Here is a 16,204-nt window from a genome sequence, read left to right as displayed (position 1 = left end):
CTTGGATTGTGAAAGAAAGAGGAAAAGCACCATCTCACTTCTGATTACCAGCCTATTATTCCTGTGGAATGCGATGCCTATCTACATAAAGGGCCAGTCTGACCTCATGAGCATCACTGTCCAAGGCAGTACCTTACTGAGTGTGACACAAAAACCTGCTGGCAAAGCTGAATTCAGTGGGTATTGAGACAACAACACTCTTATTCAGGAGGAAATTACGGACTTTGTTCTGTAGATGAAATGAGCTGCCAGAGGAAGTAATTGTGCCAGGTACATTCATCTTCTTCCTTCTTCGGTTGTCCTTCGAAATCCGATCACGACGTCCACTCCTTTAACGGTGAGATCTTTGATGACTATACAGTCCTATCCAGGACCCACAAGCTCTATTGCAGGTCGGACATGTATATGTAGTAGTGGTGTGGTTGTAGTGGCAACCATGGCTGCATTTCTCCTGGCTCTCTCCTGCTGTCTTCTGGTTGTTCTTTCCACCTCCAGAATACGAACCCCGTCCCTACATTGCTGTGGGATGTTCTCATCAGTCCAGGCCTTTGTGATGTACTAGTAGAGGGTGTGCATACACATGTACCCTCCATTCTTCAGTAACTCAGCAAGGATATTGTCAGTGCCAGGGGACTTGTTGTTCTTAAGGGAATGGACAGCTGATAGAACCTCCTGGAAGGTTGGTGGTAGACTGAGGTTGTGGATAGGAGGAAGTTCAGGCAGTTCGTCCAGGATGGTGGGGTCTGCATCAGAGTCCTGATTAAGCAGGGTGTTAAAATGCTCAGCCCACCTCAGCAGAATTGTATTCTGATTCGTCAGAAGTGTTAGACCATCTGCTGTTTTCAGGGGAGTAACACATCGATTTATTGGGCCGTAGGTGGTTTTGACAACATTGTAAAAATTATGCATGTCATTATTATCAGCAAAGAACTAGATTTCGTGTGCCTTTTCAGTCCACCACTCATTTTGTATAGCCGGTATTGCCTTTTGCACTTTCCTCCGAGCTGCCTGCCAATGCTGCCCGATGCTGGGGGATGACGGGTAGTCTAAGGTTGCCCAGTGTGCTTTGTGCATGTCCTTAAGCAAGTTGTGCATGGTGTCTGGGTTATCGTCAAACCAGTCTTGGTGGTTCCTGCTCTTATGGCTGATAGATTGGGCTGCTGCCTCACAGAGTGCAGAGCTGATATAGGTCCACTGTTGTTCCATGGTATTTTCTGAGCTCAGACAAGGTTCCAGCTCCCTTAGTTTCTCAGCTAGGATGTGTCAAAACTCACTTCTTGCTTCTGTGTTTCTCAGGCGGTTGCAATTTAGCCGCTTTTTATTGGGTTTTTGCAGCCGCAAGGGGGGATGCACTTTCATATGCAGCTTGGCCACAATCATACGGTGGTCAGTCCAGCACTCTGCACCTCTCATGGCACGGGTGATAAGAACATCCTTGATGTCACTACGTCTCACAATGATGAAGTCTATCATGTGCCAATGTTTAAAGCGAGTGTGCATCCACGAGGTCTTATATTTTGCCTTCTGCTGGAAGATGTTGGTTGAAGGTGAAGGTGTTGGTTATGGTAAGGTTATGCTCAGAGCAAACAGTAAGTAGCATCATGCAATTTGCATTCACCTTGTCGATACCATGCCTACCTAGCACTGCACTCCAGGTATATTAACAACATTTAAAAGGCACTTAAACACTTAACAAGGATAGAAAAAGGTTGTAGGGATATGGGACAAAGGCAGGAAAATGGGACTAGCTTAGCTGAGCATCTTGTAGGCTTGAACTGGTTGGGCCAAAGGGCTCGTGCCCTTGTTCCTGACACACAAGGTCCATAATTTCCTGCTGAATAAGAGTGTTGTCATCTCAATGCCCACTGACTCTACAAGTCCAGTGATCGGAGTTCTGTTTCACAAAAGTGAAAATGGTGCAGATTATTGAAAGTGTCCCAGCCCAGTACCTCAACAGTGAGAGTTCCTCACGGCAGTGTCCGTGGCCCAACCATCTTGTGTTCTTTGATCAATGATCTTCCGTTTATTAAGAGATCTGAACTGGATATGTTCCCTGATGGTTGCACAATTTTTAATTCCAGTTACAACTCCTCAGCAAATGAAGCAGATCAGGTCCACATGGAGCACATTTGAGACAACGGAGCTGATAAGTGGCAAGTATTGTTCATGCCACAAAAATACCAGGCTCTAACCCTCCCCAAAAGAGAGTCTCACCATCTACCATTGACATTGAAAGGCATTACAATTATCAGCTCTCCTATGATCAATGTTCTGGCATCACCAATGACTGAAAACTCAACAGCATTAACCATAAAAAAATTGTGACCACAAGAAAAAGTCAAAAGCCAGGTACTCCACAGCAAATACATCACCCCCTGCGAGCCAGCATCCATCAAGTCTGTGATGGAAACATTTCAATTGCCTAGATGAGTAGAGCTACAGCACAACTCAAGAAACCATCCAAGACAAAGAAACCTGCCCAACTGGTAGCCCATCGACTACCCTGAACTTTCATTCTCTCTACCTCAGCACACAGTAGCTGCAGCATGTACCAGCTACAAGATGTACTGCAGTTACTGTTCAGCTTCCCCCTCACGCCACTCAACTTCTCCATTTGAAAAAGTACCATTCCTTCGTTGACGCTTGACCTAAATCCTACAAGCTTCTCAAGTGCAATGGGGAATGAATGCTAGCTTTGGCATCAACGTCCCTGATAATGAGAAATAAATAAATAAAGCCCGCACATGTAAAGTAGCCAATAAAATGTTTCAGAAAACAACAGCTATTGGGAGAGGAAGAAAAAGCATTCCCATGGAAATTTAATGAAATACGTATTCTAAAGCATCATTTCCAAAAAAATAATGAATTCCTACCTCATCCGATAATGCAACAATAGGGCTGTTTGGTCATCAACTTTGAAGGTGTGATTTGGAGGAAACCATAGTCTTTTATTTGGATCATACAACGCAAAGAGATTCTGGCATAATGGAGAAATACCTGAAAAAGAAAAATTCAAAATGTTACCTAAAGCACAAAATGAAATCCGGCAAACAATGTAATATTGACTACAACAATCACTAATACTACTACATCGACTCAGGCCTAGGGGGCTGGCGTCAGACACAATGACGGACTCTCCACTTCTCCCTCTCCCTTATCAGTGTGTTCAGTCCATCTACATTAGCCGTGCTATTGTCTCCTAGGAGCGTGTTGGCCATAGTCTTGGGAGGGCACCCAGGGTTCATCCTCCTGTGCTTGAGCTCCCATATGATGACTAGGCTGGCAGGTAGCTTGGGTTGGCGTAGACACTGCCCCGCTAGTTGCAGTCTTCTCGCCTCAATTTTAATGGTGAGCATCGGTAGGTTCTTATACAGCTCATGTGCTGTTGCCAACTCACATCAAGAGCCATCGGGAGTATTCGTGTACAGCAACCATCTAGAGACTTTCACATTGTCTTGGTGAGTGTCCACGTCTCGCATCCGTACGTGAGAATGGACTCTATGACTGCTATGAAAATCCTCTTTTTAAGCCCTCTGGTCAGGTTCGACTTCCAGATTTCCTTCATGTCGTTCATAGCCCTCCACGCCAGTGCCTTCCGTATCTTTATGTCCTTCTCCGAACTCATCATTCTTGACCCGAGGTACTTGTAGTCAAAGACTTTCTTAATGGTATCATTCTTTACGTCTTGAGAGTACCTTCGTCACAGTTAAACGCCATGTACTCTGTCTTTTTAGAGTTTAGGTGAAATCCAAATTTACTGCACTCAATTTCCACTTTTGTCAGTAGCTGCTGTGCTTCCTCCATCTGGTCAGAGAGCAGGACTATGTCATCTATGTCAATCAAATAATAATTTAACATTTTCAAATGAATGAAAATAGAGTTAGTAATAAAGGTCTTTCAGTCTGCCATGCCCAACTCCTTTCCACCAACCACCCAAAACAAGATTGATTTTTTTTTTGCCCCTTATCTAGGCTTTTGGCAACATTTCTCACACCCATAATTTTCATGGCCAAAAAAGACAAAGGCAGAAAATATGTGGGAACACAATTAACTCCAAGACATGCACCATCTTGAGTGGGCATATTTCTGCATTCTGTTTCTGTAATTGGTTGAATACCTTGGAGTTCACTGCAACACATATCACCATCTTATTAAGGGCAGTTTGATGCCAGAAGATCATAAGATATGGGAGTAGAATTAGGCCATTTGGCCCATAGGGTCTGCTCCGCCATTTCATCATGGCTGATCCACTTTTCCTCTCAGCCCCAATCTCCTGCCTTCTCCCTCTATCCCTTCATGCTCTAACCAATCAAGAATCTATTAACCTCTGCTTTAGATATACATAAAGATTTGGGCTCCACAACTGCCTGTGGCAAAGAATTCTGCAGATTCACCACATTCTGGCATCAATTTTCCAGTATGTCCACAATCTAAATAAGCTTGAATTTTCAGATTTCTCCTACACCTATTATGTTCGTGTTCAGCTTGCACTCAGATATCGAAACTAAAAACAGTTTGTGCATGCAGCTACAAGTGGAAACAATGGAAAAGTGGGCAGGCAACAGATGTTGTTTCCCATTTCGGCAAGCAAGCAACTAATTTGGACTTAGCAAATAAATGATGGTAGAGGTGTAATTAATAACCTGGTATATAGCAATCAGGGTAAAGTCATGTGCCCTCTTTTAGCAGAGCCCATCTTGTTCCAAGTCAAACTCTGATCACAATTCGTAAAGATTTTGATTTCAAATATATTTCATGGAAGAACATTCAACATTAGCCTAAGAGTATTGCCTACCTACAAAAATATTAGAAATATTGAGTGGTCTCCAAAATTCAAAGTTACCTGCATCAGTAGGAAAGGGACTGCCAACATTATACTGACTAACAATTTGGAAATATTGAGAATCAACTAATGTCACATGATCACCTAACAGTACAAATAAATGTTCAAACAAAAAGAAGAAAGCACTGCTAACACTGTCTGTTTCTATTTAAAGGTAGGCAGCCAATTACAAGAATTGCTGATGTGGCTATTCCTTTTCCAACTGAGCAAAAAAAAATCTCATTTAGATAAATCAGCAGCAGAGACATTGACAGGACAAGTTTGATTTCCAATTTTATCCCTTCAGAATTATCTTGGGAGATTACATCGGAATTGGATTGGAATTTGATGATCCATAAAACAACATGACTGAGGGAATGATGCAAGTGACCACTTCCTTTCTTACGTTCATGTATTCTTGGAATACAGCATCTTTTTTTTCTTACCGCATTTCTTGGCAGCTTCCATGCACAAATCCTCAGCTGTATGCTCGCCCTCTTGACATTTGATGATTGAATTGTTTACATATCTGAACACTTCCATGCCTTTATTGGGAACTACCGGCTGCATCTGCAAGATATACGATTTGCTTTTTTTCAAGCAGAAGTCCATCACATAGGTCTATTTTCATTTAGATCCTATAAAACAAATACCAAAATGTTATTTCATTTAAAAACACAAAGTGAAATTGCAACAGAAACTAGGATGAGTTTGGTTTAGTGCACTACTTTTGCAACCTAAGGCAGCAATGATAATTGATGAAATTCTGCATATATTGCAAAGGACTTGGCCAATTTCATTGTCCGCTGAAGTCTGTGCAGAGCATATCAAGCAAATTGAAAAAACTAACTATCCACTCAAGTGTGGAATTTCGACCCAGAAAGTCAGATTAATTTCTTGCAGTTAATTCTCATTTTAGTTTACTTAATTTTGGATGGTTTAGAAGACAAAGGCTGTAGATGAATATATCACCTGGATAACATTGCATTGCCTCCCAGAATGCGAAACACAAAGGACCACTGAATTGCAGCAAATCAAAATACCAAAATATTTTTCCTAGCTGGTTGTATTATGAATCATAAGCACAAGAGATTCTACAGATGTAGATGCTGGCAATCCAGAGCAGCACACACAAAATCCTGGAGAAACTCAACATATATGGAAATGAGTAAACATTTTGGGCCAAGGCCCTATGTTGGGACCGAAAAGGAAAGGGAGAAGAAGCCAGAATAAAAAGTGAGGGAGGGGGAGGCGGAGGGGAAGGAGTACAAGCTAGAAGGTGATAGGTGAAGCCAGAAGGGTGGAGGAGAAGCTGGGAGATGATAGGTGGAAAAGGTAAAGGGCTGGAGAAGAAAGAATCAGATAAGGGAGCGCATTGAGAGAGGGGGGGGGAGAGGGGGGGGGAGAGGGGGGGAGAGAGGGGGGGAGAGAGGGGGGGAGAGGGGGGGAGAGGGGGGGAGAGGGGGGGAGAGAGGGGGGAGAGAGGGGGGGGAGAGAGGGGGGGGAGAGGGGGGGGGAGAGGGGGGGGAGAGGGGGGGGAGAGGGGGGGGAGAGGGGGGGAGAGGGGGGGGAGAGGGGGGGGGAGAGGGGGGGGAGAGGGGGGGGAGAGGGGGGGAGAGGGGGGGAGAGGGGGGGAGAGGGGGGGAGAGGGGGGGAGAGGGGGGGAGAGGGGGGAGAGGGGGGGAGAGAGGGGGAGAGAGGGGGAGAGAAGGAGGGAGGGAGAGAGAAGGAAGGAGAAAGGGAGGGAGAAAGGGAGGGAGAAAGGGAGGGAGAAAGGGAGGGAGAAAGGGAGGGAGAAAGGGAGGGAGAAAGGGAGGGAGAAAGGGAGGGAGAAAGGGAGGGAGAAAGGGAGGGAGAAAGGGAGGGAGAAAGGGAGGGAGAAAGGGAGGGAGAAAGGGAGGGAGAACAGACACCTGGGGGAGGTGATAGGCAAGTGAAGATAAGAGAAGAGGCAGGGGGAGGGTGCAGAATGGGGAATTGGAGAAGAGAAGGGGAATGAGGGAAAATTATTTGAAGCTGGAAAAAAAACTGGTGTTCATGCCATCAGGTTGGAGGCTAACCAGATGAACTACAAGGTTTGCTACTCCAACTGGAGAGTGGACTTATCATGGCGGTAGAGGAGGCGATGGAACAACATATCGAAATGGGAATGGGGATTGGAATTAAGATGGATTGCCAGCAGGAAATACTCCTTTTTGCAGATGGAGCAAAGGTGCTCAACGTCACATCAGGGATTGCAAAACACCAGACCATTTTATTTCACAAAAAAAATTTGAAGAGTAACTGCAAACACCCCTCCCCCCCCCACCACAAACCTGATAGCGAGGCTACACTAATATCTTACAGCCCACAACCAGGTCCTCCATCCACCAAGTCCACACAATCCATTTGCAGTTTGTACAACAGTGATACAAGAAACTGCAGATGCTGGAATCTGGAGCAACACACAAAGCTCTGTAGGATCTCTGCTGAGTTACTTCAGTGCTTTCAGTGGTGCAATAGTTTAATGCAACTTCTATTCTTCAATCCACGTTGACTCTGCTCAGACCAATTACTCTGTCCTAACTACTCTCATGCTGCTTTCTTACAAGATTCTAGCCCTGTTTAACCTCTCCCTCTTTTCTTGAATAGAGGGCTTATATTTACTGTTTCGATCCAATAGAATTTTCTGGAATTAATACTGTTTTCAGAAATGACATTAAGAATATCTACTTATCCCATTGCCACCTCTTACAAAACAAAATGATGCAGGCTTTCAGATCATGGGAATGTATCATATTTCAATCCCCTTAATACATCCAATTCATTTTTTTTTTAAATTATGATAACTTCCAACAACTTCTCATTCACTATAGACCTGCTCTTCACCACTATTTCCAGAAGATTTTGTATGTCATCGCCCGTAGAGGCAGGTGGTGGATGATCACATGAGCATCTGGAGCATATCACAAGTCCTGGATATGCGATCACAGTCTCTGAAGATAATTGATAATGGTTGGGGTCAACTGTCTTGCAAAGGCACTGCCCAGAAGGCGGCAATGGCAAACCACTTCTGCAGAAAAACCTGCGAAGAACCATCATGGTTATAGAAAGACCACATTCAGCTACATCAAACAACACGGCACAGCAGAGCACATATCAAATGAACAAACAATTTATCTGCCATTTCCCTACTCCACAATATAATTTTTACCACTTCACTCTGTAAGAGACCTATATTAACATTAGCTAATCTTCCCCTTTAACACTTTAGAAGCTTTTACAATTTACTTCCATGCTTTTTGCTAGCTTTGATTGGACTATATCTTATTTTGGTTTCTCAGTGACTTTATCCTTCTCTGCTGATCCGTGGATAATGATCTTTTAGGTGAGATTATAAGCTTTTTCCTTTAATCCAATATTTCTAAGCTCTCATGACTGGACATGCTCCCTACTGGACTATCACACACAGCTCTTTCAGCCTCTGCAAGGCCAAAGGTCAAAGCTGTAAACCGATTCATTTTGCTGCATTCTTTCCAATATGTGCAGCTGGTCAAGATTAGTCAAATAGAACCAGAGCCCTGTTTGCCAGAATGGAACCCAGCAAATCTTGTCACATTTCCAAGCACTCGTACTGGGAAATCGGGCCAGCAAGCCTGATTCTGTGTAAGTTTAGTAGAGCCATTAATAGTAGTAGGAAGAAAACAGTTCAGGAAAGAAGCACAAACACAAAATTCAATTTTGTTTTGTCTTAACTCAGGTGAGTCAAGTATGTTTGTCACCCAGCTTTCACTTTTTATGTTATAAATTCATAGAGATTTTAATAACTTTAATTTGCCACAGACACTCAATCTCAAAAACAGCATTAATAACTAGTAAAATCAGAATCAGGTTTATTATCACTGGCATGTGTCATGAAATTTGTTAACTTAGCAGCAGCAGTTCAATGCAAAATACAGAAGAAAAAAATAAAACAATAATAATAAGTAAATCAATTACAATATATGCTTATTGAATAGATCAAAAATTATGCAAAAACTAGAAATAATATATATTTTAAAAAGTGAGTTAGTGTCTAAAAATTCAATGTCCATTTAGGAATCGGATGGCAGAGGGGAAGAAGCTGTTCCTGAATCGCTGAGTGTGTGCCTTCAGGCTTCTGTATCTCCTACCTAATGGTAACAGTGAGAAAAGGGCATGCCTGGGCACTGGGGGTCCTTAATACTTTTCTGAGACATGGCTCCCTAAAGATGTCCTAGGTACTTTGTAGGCTAGTATCCAAGATGGAGCTGACTAGATTTACAACCTTCTGCAGCTTGGTTCAGTCCTGTGCAGTAGCCCCCCCCCCCCCACCCCCATACCAGACAGTGATTCAGCCTGTCAGGATGCTCTCCATGGTACATCTTTAGAAGTTTGAGTGTTTTTGTTGACATGCCAAATCTCTTCAAACTCCTAATGAAGTATAGTTGCTGTCTTGCCTTCTTTATAACTGCATCAGTATGTTGGAACCAGGTCAGATCCTCAGATCTTGACACCCAGGAACTTGAAACTGCTCACTGTCTCCACTTCTGATCCCTCTGTGAGGATTGGTATGTGTTCCTTCCTCTTACCCTTCCTGAAGTCCACAATCAGCTCTTTCGTCTTAGTGACGTTGAGTGTCAGGTTGTTGCTGCGACACCACTCCACTAGTGGACATATTCCCCCGCCCCCCCCCTCCCCCCCACCCCGCCGTACACCCTCTCATCACCCCCTGAAATTCTACCAACAATGGTCGTACCATCAGCAAATTTATAGACGGTACTTGAGCTATGCCTAGCCACACAATCATGGGTATGGAGAGAGTAGGGCAGTGGGCTAAGCACACACACCTGAGGTGCACCAGTGTTGATCGTTGGCGAGGAGGAGATGTTATCACCAATCCGCACAGATTGTGGTCTTCCGGTTAGAAAGTCGAGGATCCAATTGCAGAGGGAGGTACAGAGGCCCAGGATCTGCAATTTCTCAATCAGGATTGTGGGAATGACGGTGTTAAATGCTGAGCTATAGTTGATGAACAGCATCCTGACATAGGTGTTTGCGTTGTCCAGGTGGTCTAAAGCCGTGCGGAGAGCCATGGAGATTGCGTCTGCTGTTGACCTATTGTGGCAAAAGGCAAATTGCAATGGATCCAGGTCCTTGCTGAGGCAGGAGTTCAGTCTAATCATGACCAACCTCTCAAAGCATTTCATCACTGCAGTGAGTGCTACTGGGCAATAGTCGTTAAGGCAGCTCATATTATTCTTCTTAGGCACTGGTATATTGTTGCCTTTTTGAAGCAAGTGGGAACTTCCACCTGTAGCAGTGACAGGTTGAAAATGCCCTTGAATTCTCCCACTAGTTGGTTGGCACAGGTTTTTAGAGCCTTACCAGGTACTCCATCGGGACCTTCCGCCTCGTGAGGGTTCACTCTCTTTGGTGACAGCCTAACATCAGCCTCTGAGACAGAGATCACAGGGTCATCAGGTGCAGCAGGGATCTCCACAGCTGTAGTTATATTCTCCCTTTCAAAGCGGGCATGGAAGGTGTTGAGTTCATCTGGTAGTGAAGCATCGCTGCCATTCATGCTATTGGGTTTCGCTTTGTAAGAAGTAATGTCTTGCAAACCCTGCAAGACTGGCAGAGGAGATACTTGGCTCTTAGAACAATTCTGGGGGCGTTACCTGTCAGTTCCAATCAGAAGGCCTTGTGCTGTGCTGGGCTTCACCAATCAGCTGGCAACCCAAATTACAGAGGATGACAGTACCAGAAATAGCAGACACAAATGCTATGTGCAGGTGACTAGTAAATTCTGTTGTCTCACTGGAATATGGAATATGTGGGTAAAGAAACCACCATTTCAACAGGCAAGCAAGACATGAATAGTGATGCAGTGAAACCTTGCTTCAACCCTGCAGGTTGTAATATGACTGCAATCCTATTTTTGGTGGAGAGTGGTGACAATGCAGGCATGTCAATCATAACTGCAGGGTCAGACCACTGGTTAAAAGTGAAAGAGTAAGTCGAGATAGCTTGCACTGACAATAACATCCACAAGAGTCAGGAATGTTGCACTTGATACCACAAGTAAACCCTAGGCCTCCTTTGCCCAGGGATTTCATTCCCTCCACTGTGGCTGTCAATATACCTCTCGTGAATTACTCTCACTGCAATCTACAGCACGTTAAAACAATGTACTTTTGAACTGACAATGTTAACTACAGATTTCAAAATCTTCTGAAGGACTCAACCGTTAACTCTCAGGCAAGCAGTTACCGCACCTACGAGGGTTCATCGCCAAGGCCAGAAGCAAGGCAGGGGGAATCCAAGCCAGGCTGAAATACAGAGGAACAACTTCTCTACGCAGCAACTTGTTAGCAAATGATGTCGTCACTGGAGAACAAGATTGAAGAATTGAAAACCCAAGGGCAAGATTGCTGTATCGGAGGGAAATGAGTAATTGTTGTGTTCTGTGTTTTACCGAGACAAGGTTTACTCAGAGCACATCATGATAAACTCTCTGTGGTGCTGTTGTCATACCTGACCCTCCCACACCCCTTCCCACCCTTCATTGACTTGGAACATTGCCGACTGTTCTGTTTACCAAGAGTTCTCCTCCGTCATCCTGACCACAGTTTACCTACTGTCAGCCGACTATAATCAGGCACTTGAGATACTGTATGCTGAGGTCACCAAACAGGAAACAGTCCACCCTGACACATTTCAGATCACAGATGGGGACTTCAATCCGGCTTTTCTGAAGAAATCTGTCAACATATAACACGGAGTGGCAGAGGACCCAACATAGGTGACCACTGTTATACTATGATAAGGAATGTCTACCGTACCATGCTCAGACCATTTTTAGGAAATCTGATCACCTGACTGAGCTCCTCCCGGCATACAGGCAGAGGCTGAAGTGCAAGGCTCCTGATAAGGACAAGAAAGATGACTGCAGCAGGTAGAGGTGTGGCTATGGGACAGCTTCAAGTCAGCAGACTGCTCTGTGTTCAAGGACGAATCAGTGGATCTGAATGAATACTGTTGTCACAGCCTTTATAAAAACAGTTGTAGATGACTGTGTCCCCACAAAATCATTCAGTCTTCCCCAACCAAAAGCCCTGGATGAACCATGAGATCTGAATTCTGCTGAGGGCCAGTTCAGAGGCATTCGGTTCTGGTGATGAAGTAAGATACAAAAAGGTCCAGGTATGATCTGCTGAAAGCCATCTCACAGGTAAAGTGGCAATTCCAGGCTAAACTTAACTCAATGAATGATGCTCGACAGCTGTGGCAGGGCTTCACTTCCAGAGGAATTCAATGCCTTCTATGCTTGCCTTGACCATCAGGACATGGAAGAACTTTCACAAGCTCCCGCAGCCCCCAGTGACACTGTGATTTCAGTCTCTGAGGCTGACGTGAGAGCATCCTTCAGGAGGGTGAACCCACGGAAAGCATCTGACCCAGAGATGATACCTGGATGAGTGCTAAAGACCTGTGCTGATCAACTGGCAGGAGTTTGCACCGATATCTTTAACCTCTTGCTTCAGTAATTTGAGGTATCCACCTGTTTAAAGCAGGTTTTAAATCATACCAGTGTCTCAGGAGAACATGGTAACCAGCCTCAGTGACTATCGTCCAATAGCACTTACATCCACTGTGATGGAATGTTTTGTGAGGTTGGTGATGAAGCATAAAACTCCAGACTGAGAAGCAACTTGGATCCACTCCAATTTGCCTACTGGCACGACGGGTCCACAGCAGCTGCCATTTCATTGGCTCATCACTCAACTCTGGAACACCTGGACAGCAAAGATGCATCCATCAGGATGCTCTTTATCAACTGCAGCTCAGCATTCAATGCTATTGTTCCCCACAAAACTAATCAATAAGCTTCAAGACCTTGGCCTCAATACCTCCTTTCACAATTGGATCCTGAATTTCTCACTTCCAGAGCCCAGTCAGATTGGCAGCAAGATCTCCTCCTCAATCTCCATCAGCACTGAGTGCTTAGTCCCCTGCTCTACTGTGCTTTTTTCTTACAATTGTGGCTAAGTACAGCTCCAATGCCATTCTTAAATTTGCTGATGACATCGCTGCTGTTGGTTGAATTAAAGGTGGTGACAAATCAGCATATCGGAGGGAGATTGAAAATCTGGCTGAGCAGTGCCACAGCAACAACCTCTCACTCGATGTCAGCAAGACTAAGGAGCTGATTATTGACTTCAGGAGGAGGAAACCAAAGGTCCATAAGCCAGTACTCATCGGGGGAATCAAGGGTGGAGAGGTCAGCAACCTTCACTCTCCAGTGTTATCATTTTAGCGGATGTGTTCTGTCCTAGGCCCAGTATGCGAGTGAAATTATGAAGAAAGCACAGCAGCACCTCTACTTCCTTAGATGTTTGAGAAGATTCGGCATGAGATCTAAAACGTAGACAAACTTCTATAGATGTGTGATGGAGAGAATACTGACGGGCTGGATCACAGCCTGGTATGGAAAAAACCAAAGCCCATGAACGGGAAATCCTACAAATGTAGTGGACATGACACAGTCCATCACTGCTAAAGCCCTCCCCACTATTGAGCACATCTGCACAGAGCGCTGCCGCAGGAAATCAGCATCCATCATCGTGGAACCCCACTGCCCAGGACGTGTTCTCTTCTCGCTGCTGCCATGGGGAAGGTGGTACAGGAACCACAGGACTCGCACTACCAAGTTCAGGAACAGTTATTATCCCTCAACCATCAGCCTCTTGAATGAGTGGGGATAACTTCACCCAACTTCACTTGTCCCATCACTGAACTGTTTGCACTTTAAAGGACCCTTCATCTCATGTTCTCGATATATATTGCTTATTTATTTATTTATGTTCTTTTGTATTTGCACAGTTAGTCATCTTTTGCACACTGGCTGCTTCGCCGCCCAGTTTGGTGCAGTCTTTGATTCAATTCGATTATGGTTCTGAGTACGCCCAGAAGAAAAGTTATGTCAAAGTTGTATATGGTGACATACATGTACCTTGATAGATAATATATTTACTTCGAACTTTGATTACCACATCTCTCTATGCCAGGGATGGGCAACCTGTGGCGCACTGGATGATTAGAAGTAGTGTATTGCACACCAGTGATAATAATAAAAAAGTAAGCCTACTCACGCAAAAAGTATTAACCAAAAACTGATCTGCAGAAAAAAAAAATCTATAACAGGAATTCAAGGAGCTTAGAGCTAGAAATGGGTTTTACTGAGAATAAATCTAAAACTTAGACATTATGTTCAGTGATTTTATTATTTCGTGCACATCTTTTGGCGAATGTTATCTTCTTCAACGTTAATCTGTTTTCAATTTTTAAAAAATGTTCAATGAGTCAAACTAGGAAAGAAGGGCTTTTGTTCTGCACTTGTTCCATAACTGTTCCATACACGTTTGATACTTGTTTGATCCTGAGGTGCCAGGCGTCTGCACCAGTGGTGCATCGCGGGTTTTTGCCAGTCAGTTTACAATTGACACTCGTGCACTACGGAGTTGGGCTTTGTCCGTCCTTTGTGAACATTTGCAGTTTTGTACTCTTTCTAAAATTAAGCCTTGTTTTTACATTCAGTTACCCATCATAGTGCAAAAGAAAAGCAGAAAGTGATGATCCCCTTAAATGATCCCCCTGGCACTGCAAGCAATTTAGCTGCTGCCGCCCCCCCCCCCCCAGCCAGAGAAGACACACTGAAAGCTTTTCCCCAATCTCCTAACACAGGTATGGAAAGCCCCCAGGTGCTGCATTTTACTTCCAGTCGAACCAGACGCATTTTCCCCCGCTTTCAGATAACTGGCAGCTGTCACTGCAGGGTAATTGAACCTGACAGTTCTGACAACGTCAACAGCCCGCCTACTCAAACTTTCAACCAATCCCTGTCACTCTCCCTCAACCGAGCACTGCCACTCATCTAACAACTGCGAGATCTGCTCCGCCCATGTCTTGTATGCCTCCGCCCCTTTAGGGGTGGACATTATCCCAAAAACCAGGCGGAGCCTGCCATAGCTGGAACATTTATTCGTAGACACTACCTCCGAATCAGACCACTCTTTCCTCTCTCTCCTAACAATATGGACAGCCCATGGTCCCGCCTCACCTGGGGCACCAATAGACACTGGCAGTCCCACCACCATTTCGTCAGCACTAGTCTGAACTCGAACAAAGACCTCTGGGGTACCAACAGCCACCCCACCCAACATGCATGCAGCAACAACCAGCAATCCCACAGAGGCACACCAGCTTTCCGTCCCCACAGCATGCATAATTTAAAGAGGGCAATCACACCGCTTCCTACAAAAATCCATATTCCGGACGAGTAACCCCACAACGTAGCCCCCCGGTAAGCCTCAGGCTCACTCAGCTCACTTTCGCCTAGGGTGAGCAGCCTTCGGCCCCGCCAAACTGGGTAATCAAGTTTGTGTAGATGCTGTGTGATGTACCCCACCATGCTAAATAACAGATAATACACCATATGCGATTAAATGATTACACTTTATAACTCTTACTTTGACTGTGTAATTAATAGAGATACAATATGAAAGGAAAGTAAAAGGCGCCAGACTTATCAAAGTTTAACCACTTCGTGCACAACCGTTGGAGCTCAGTTAACGGGGTCTTCTTTCCACCATTTGATCTCCTCCGACCTCCTCGACCCGCCGCCTGGGACCAACCATGGTGGTTGACCAGACAGCGTCCAGCACGTCTTTCCTCTTCGATTCTCCTCCCGAAAACCCTGGGCCTCAGACTCCTGCTTGGGGTCCATTCCGTCACCCAGTTTACAGCATCGCGCCTCCTCTCCCTGTCCCCATCGTGCCTTCTGCCCCAAAGCCCATGAAAACAATAGCTTACAGACACACAAGAATAACATCTATCCCAATTGGTTAGCAAATGAATACAATTCTCTTTATCAGTAATATAACCCAAACTAACTGCTAGAGAGAACCACTGTCTCAGCAGTTAACATCACAGAGAAGCCATTTTTATTACAACAAAGCCAATGTTATTAGCCTTAGCAATAAAAGAAGAAAACCCTTACAGTGATAGTAAGCATGAATTCAATGAACAGTGGGAAAATGAGTTCTTATTTATAGTGGGTCTGTTAGGAAAACTATTGTGCATTGTTTGTGAAAACACTTTCTCACATGAAATTTGATGAGCTTCCCTCAGTCCCAAATGTTTCTGGCATGATTAATTTCTGGCGATCATTACCCTGTGAATATTTTCCATAACTAAGAAAATTTGCCCAGAGTTTTATCTGTCGTTTCGAATGACGTACTGATGTGAACAAGCATTTTCAGCCATGAAATTGATTAAAAACAAAATGAGGTCACGACTGACTGATTCTGTTATGGACCAGCA

General features: G+C 44.5%; 1 protein-coding gene across 3 annotated transcripts in view; it reads right to left on the bottom strand.

Moving 5' to 3' along the window:
* The window catches only part of jak1 (Janus kinase 1), a 135,245-nt gene that overhangs the window by 80,845 nt on the left and 38,196 nt on the right, over positions 1–16,204 (bottom strand). For all 3 annotated transcript variants that reach the window (XM_072273884.1, XM_072273883.1, XM_072273882.1), the window contains exons 2-3: positions 5,269–5,460; positions 2,874–2,997 (exon numbers count right to left, since the gene is read on the bottom strand). In XM_072273884.1, the coding sequence (XP_072129985.1) occupies positions 2,874–2,997; positions 5,269–5,434 (290 nt within the window). In that variant the 5' untranslated portion in view covers positions 5,435–5,460. The remainder of the gene's footprint in view (positions 1–2,873; positions 2,998–5,268; positions 5,461–16,204) is intronic.

The sequence above is a fragment of the Mobula birostris genome, chromosome 12 (genome assembly GCF_030028105.1).
Source record: "Mobula birostris isolate sMobBir1 chromosome 12, sMobBir1.hap1, whole genome shotgun sequence".
NCBI lineage: Eukaryota > Metazoa > Chordata > Chondrichthyes > Myliobatiformes > Myliobatidae > Mobula > Mobula birostris.
This window is presented reverse-complemented; position numbering and strand designations above follow the sequence as displayed.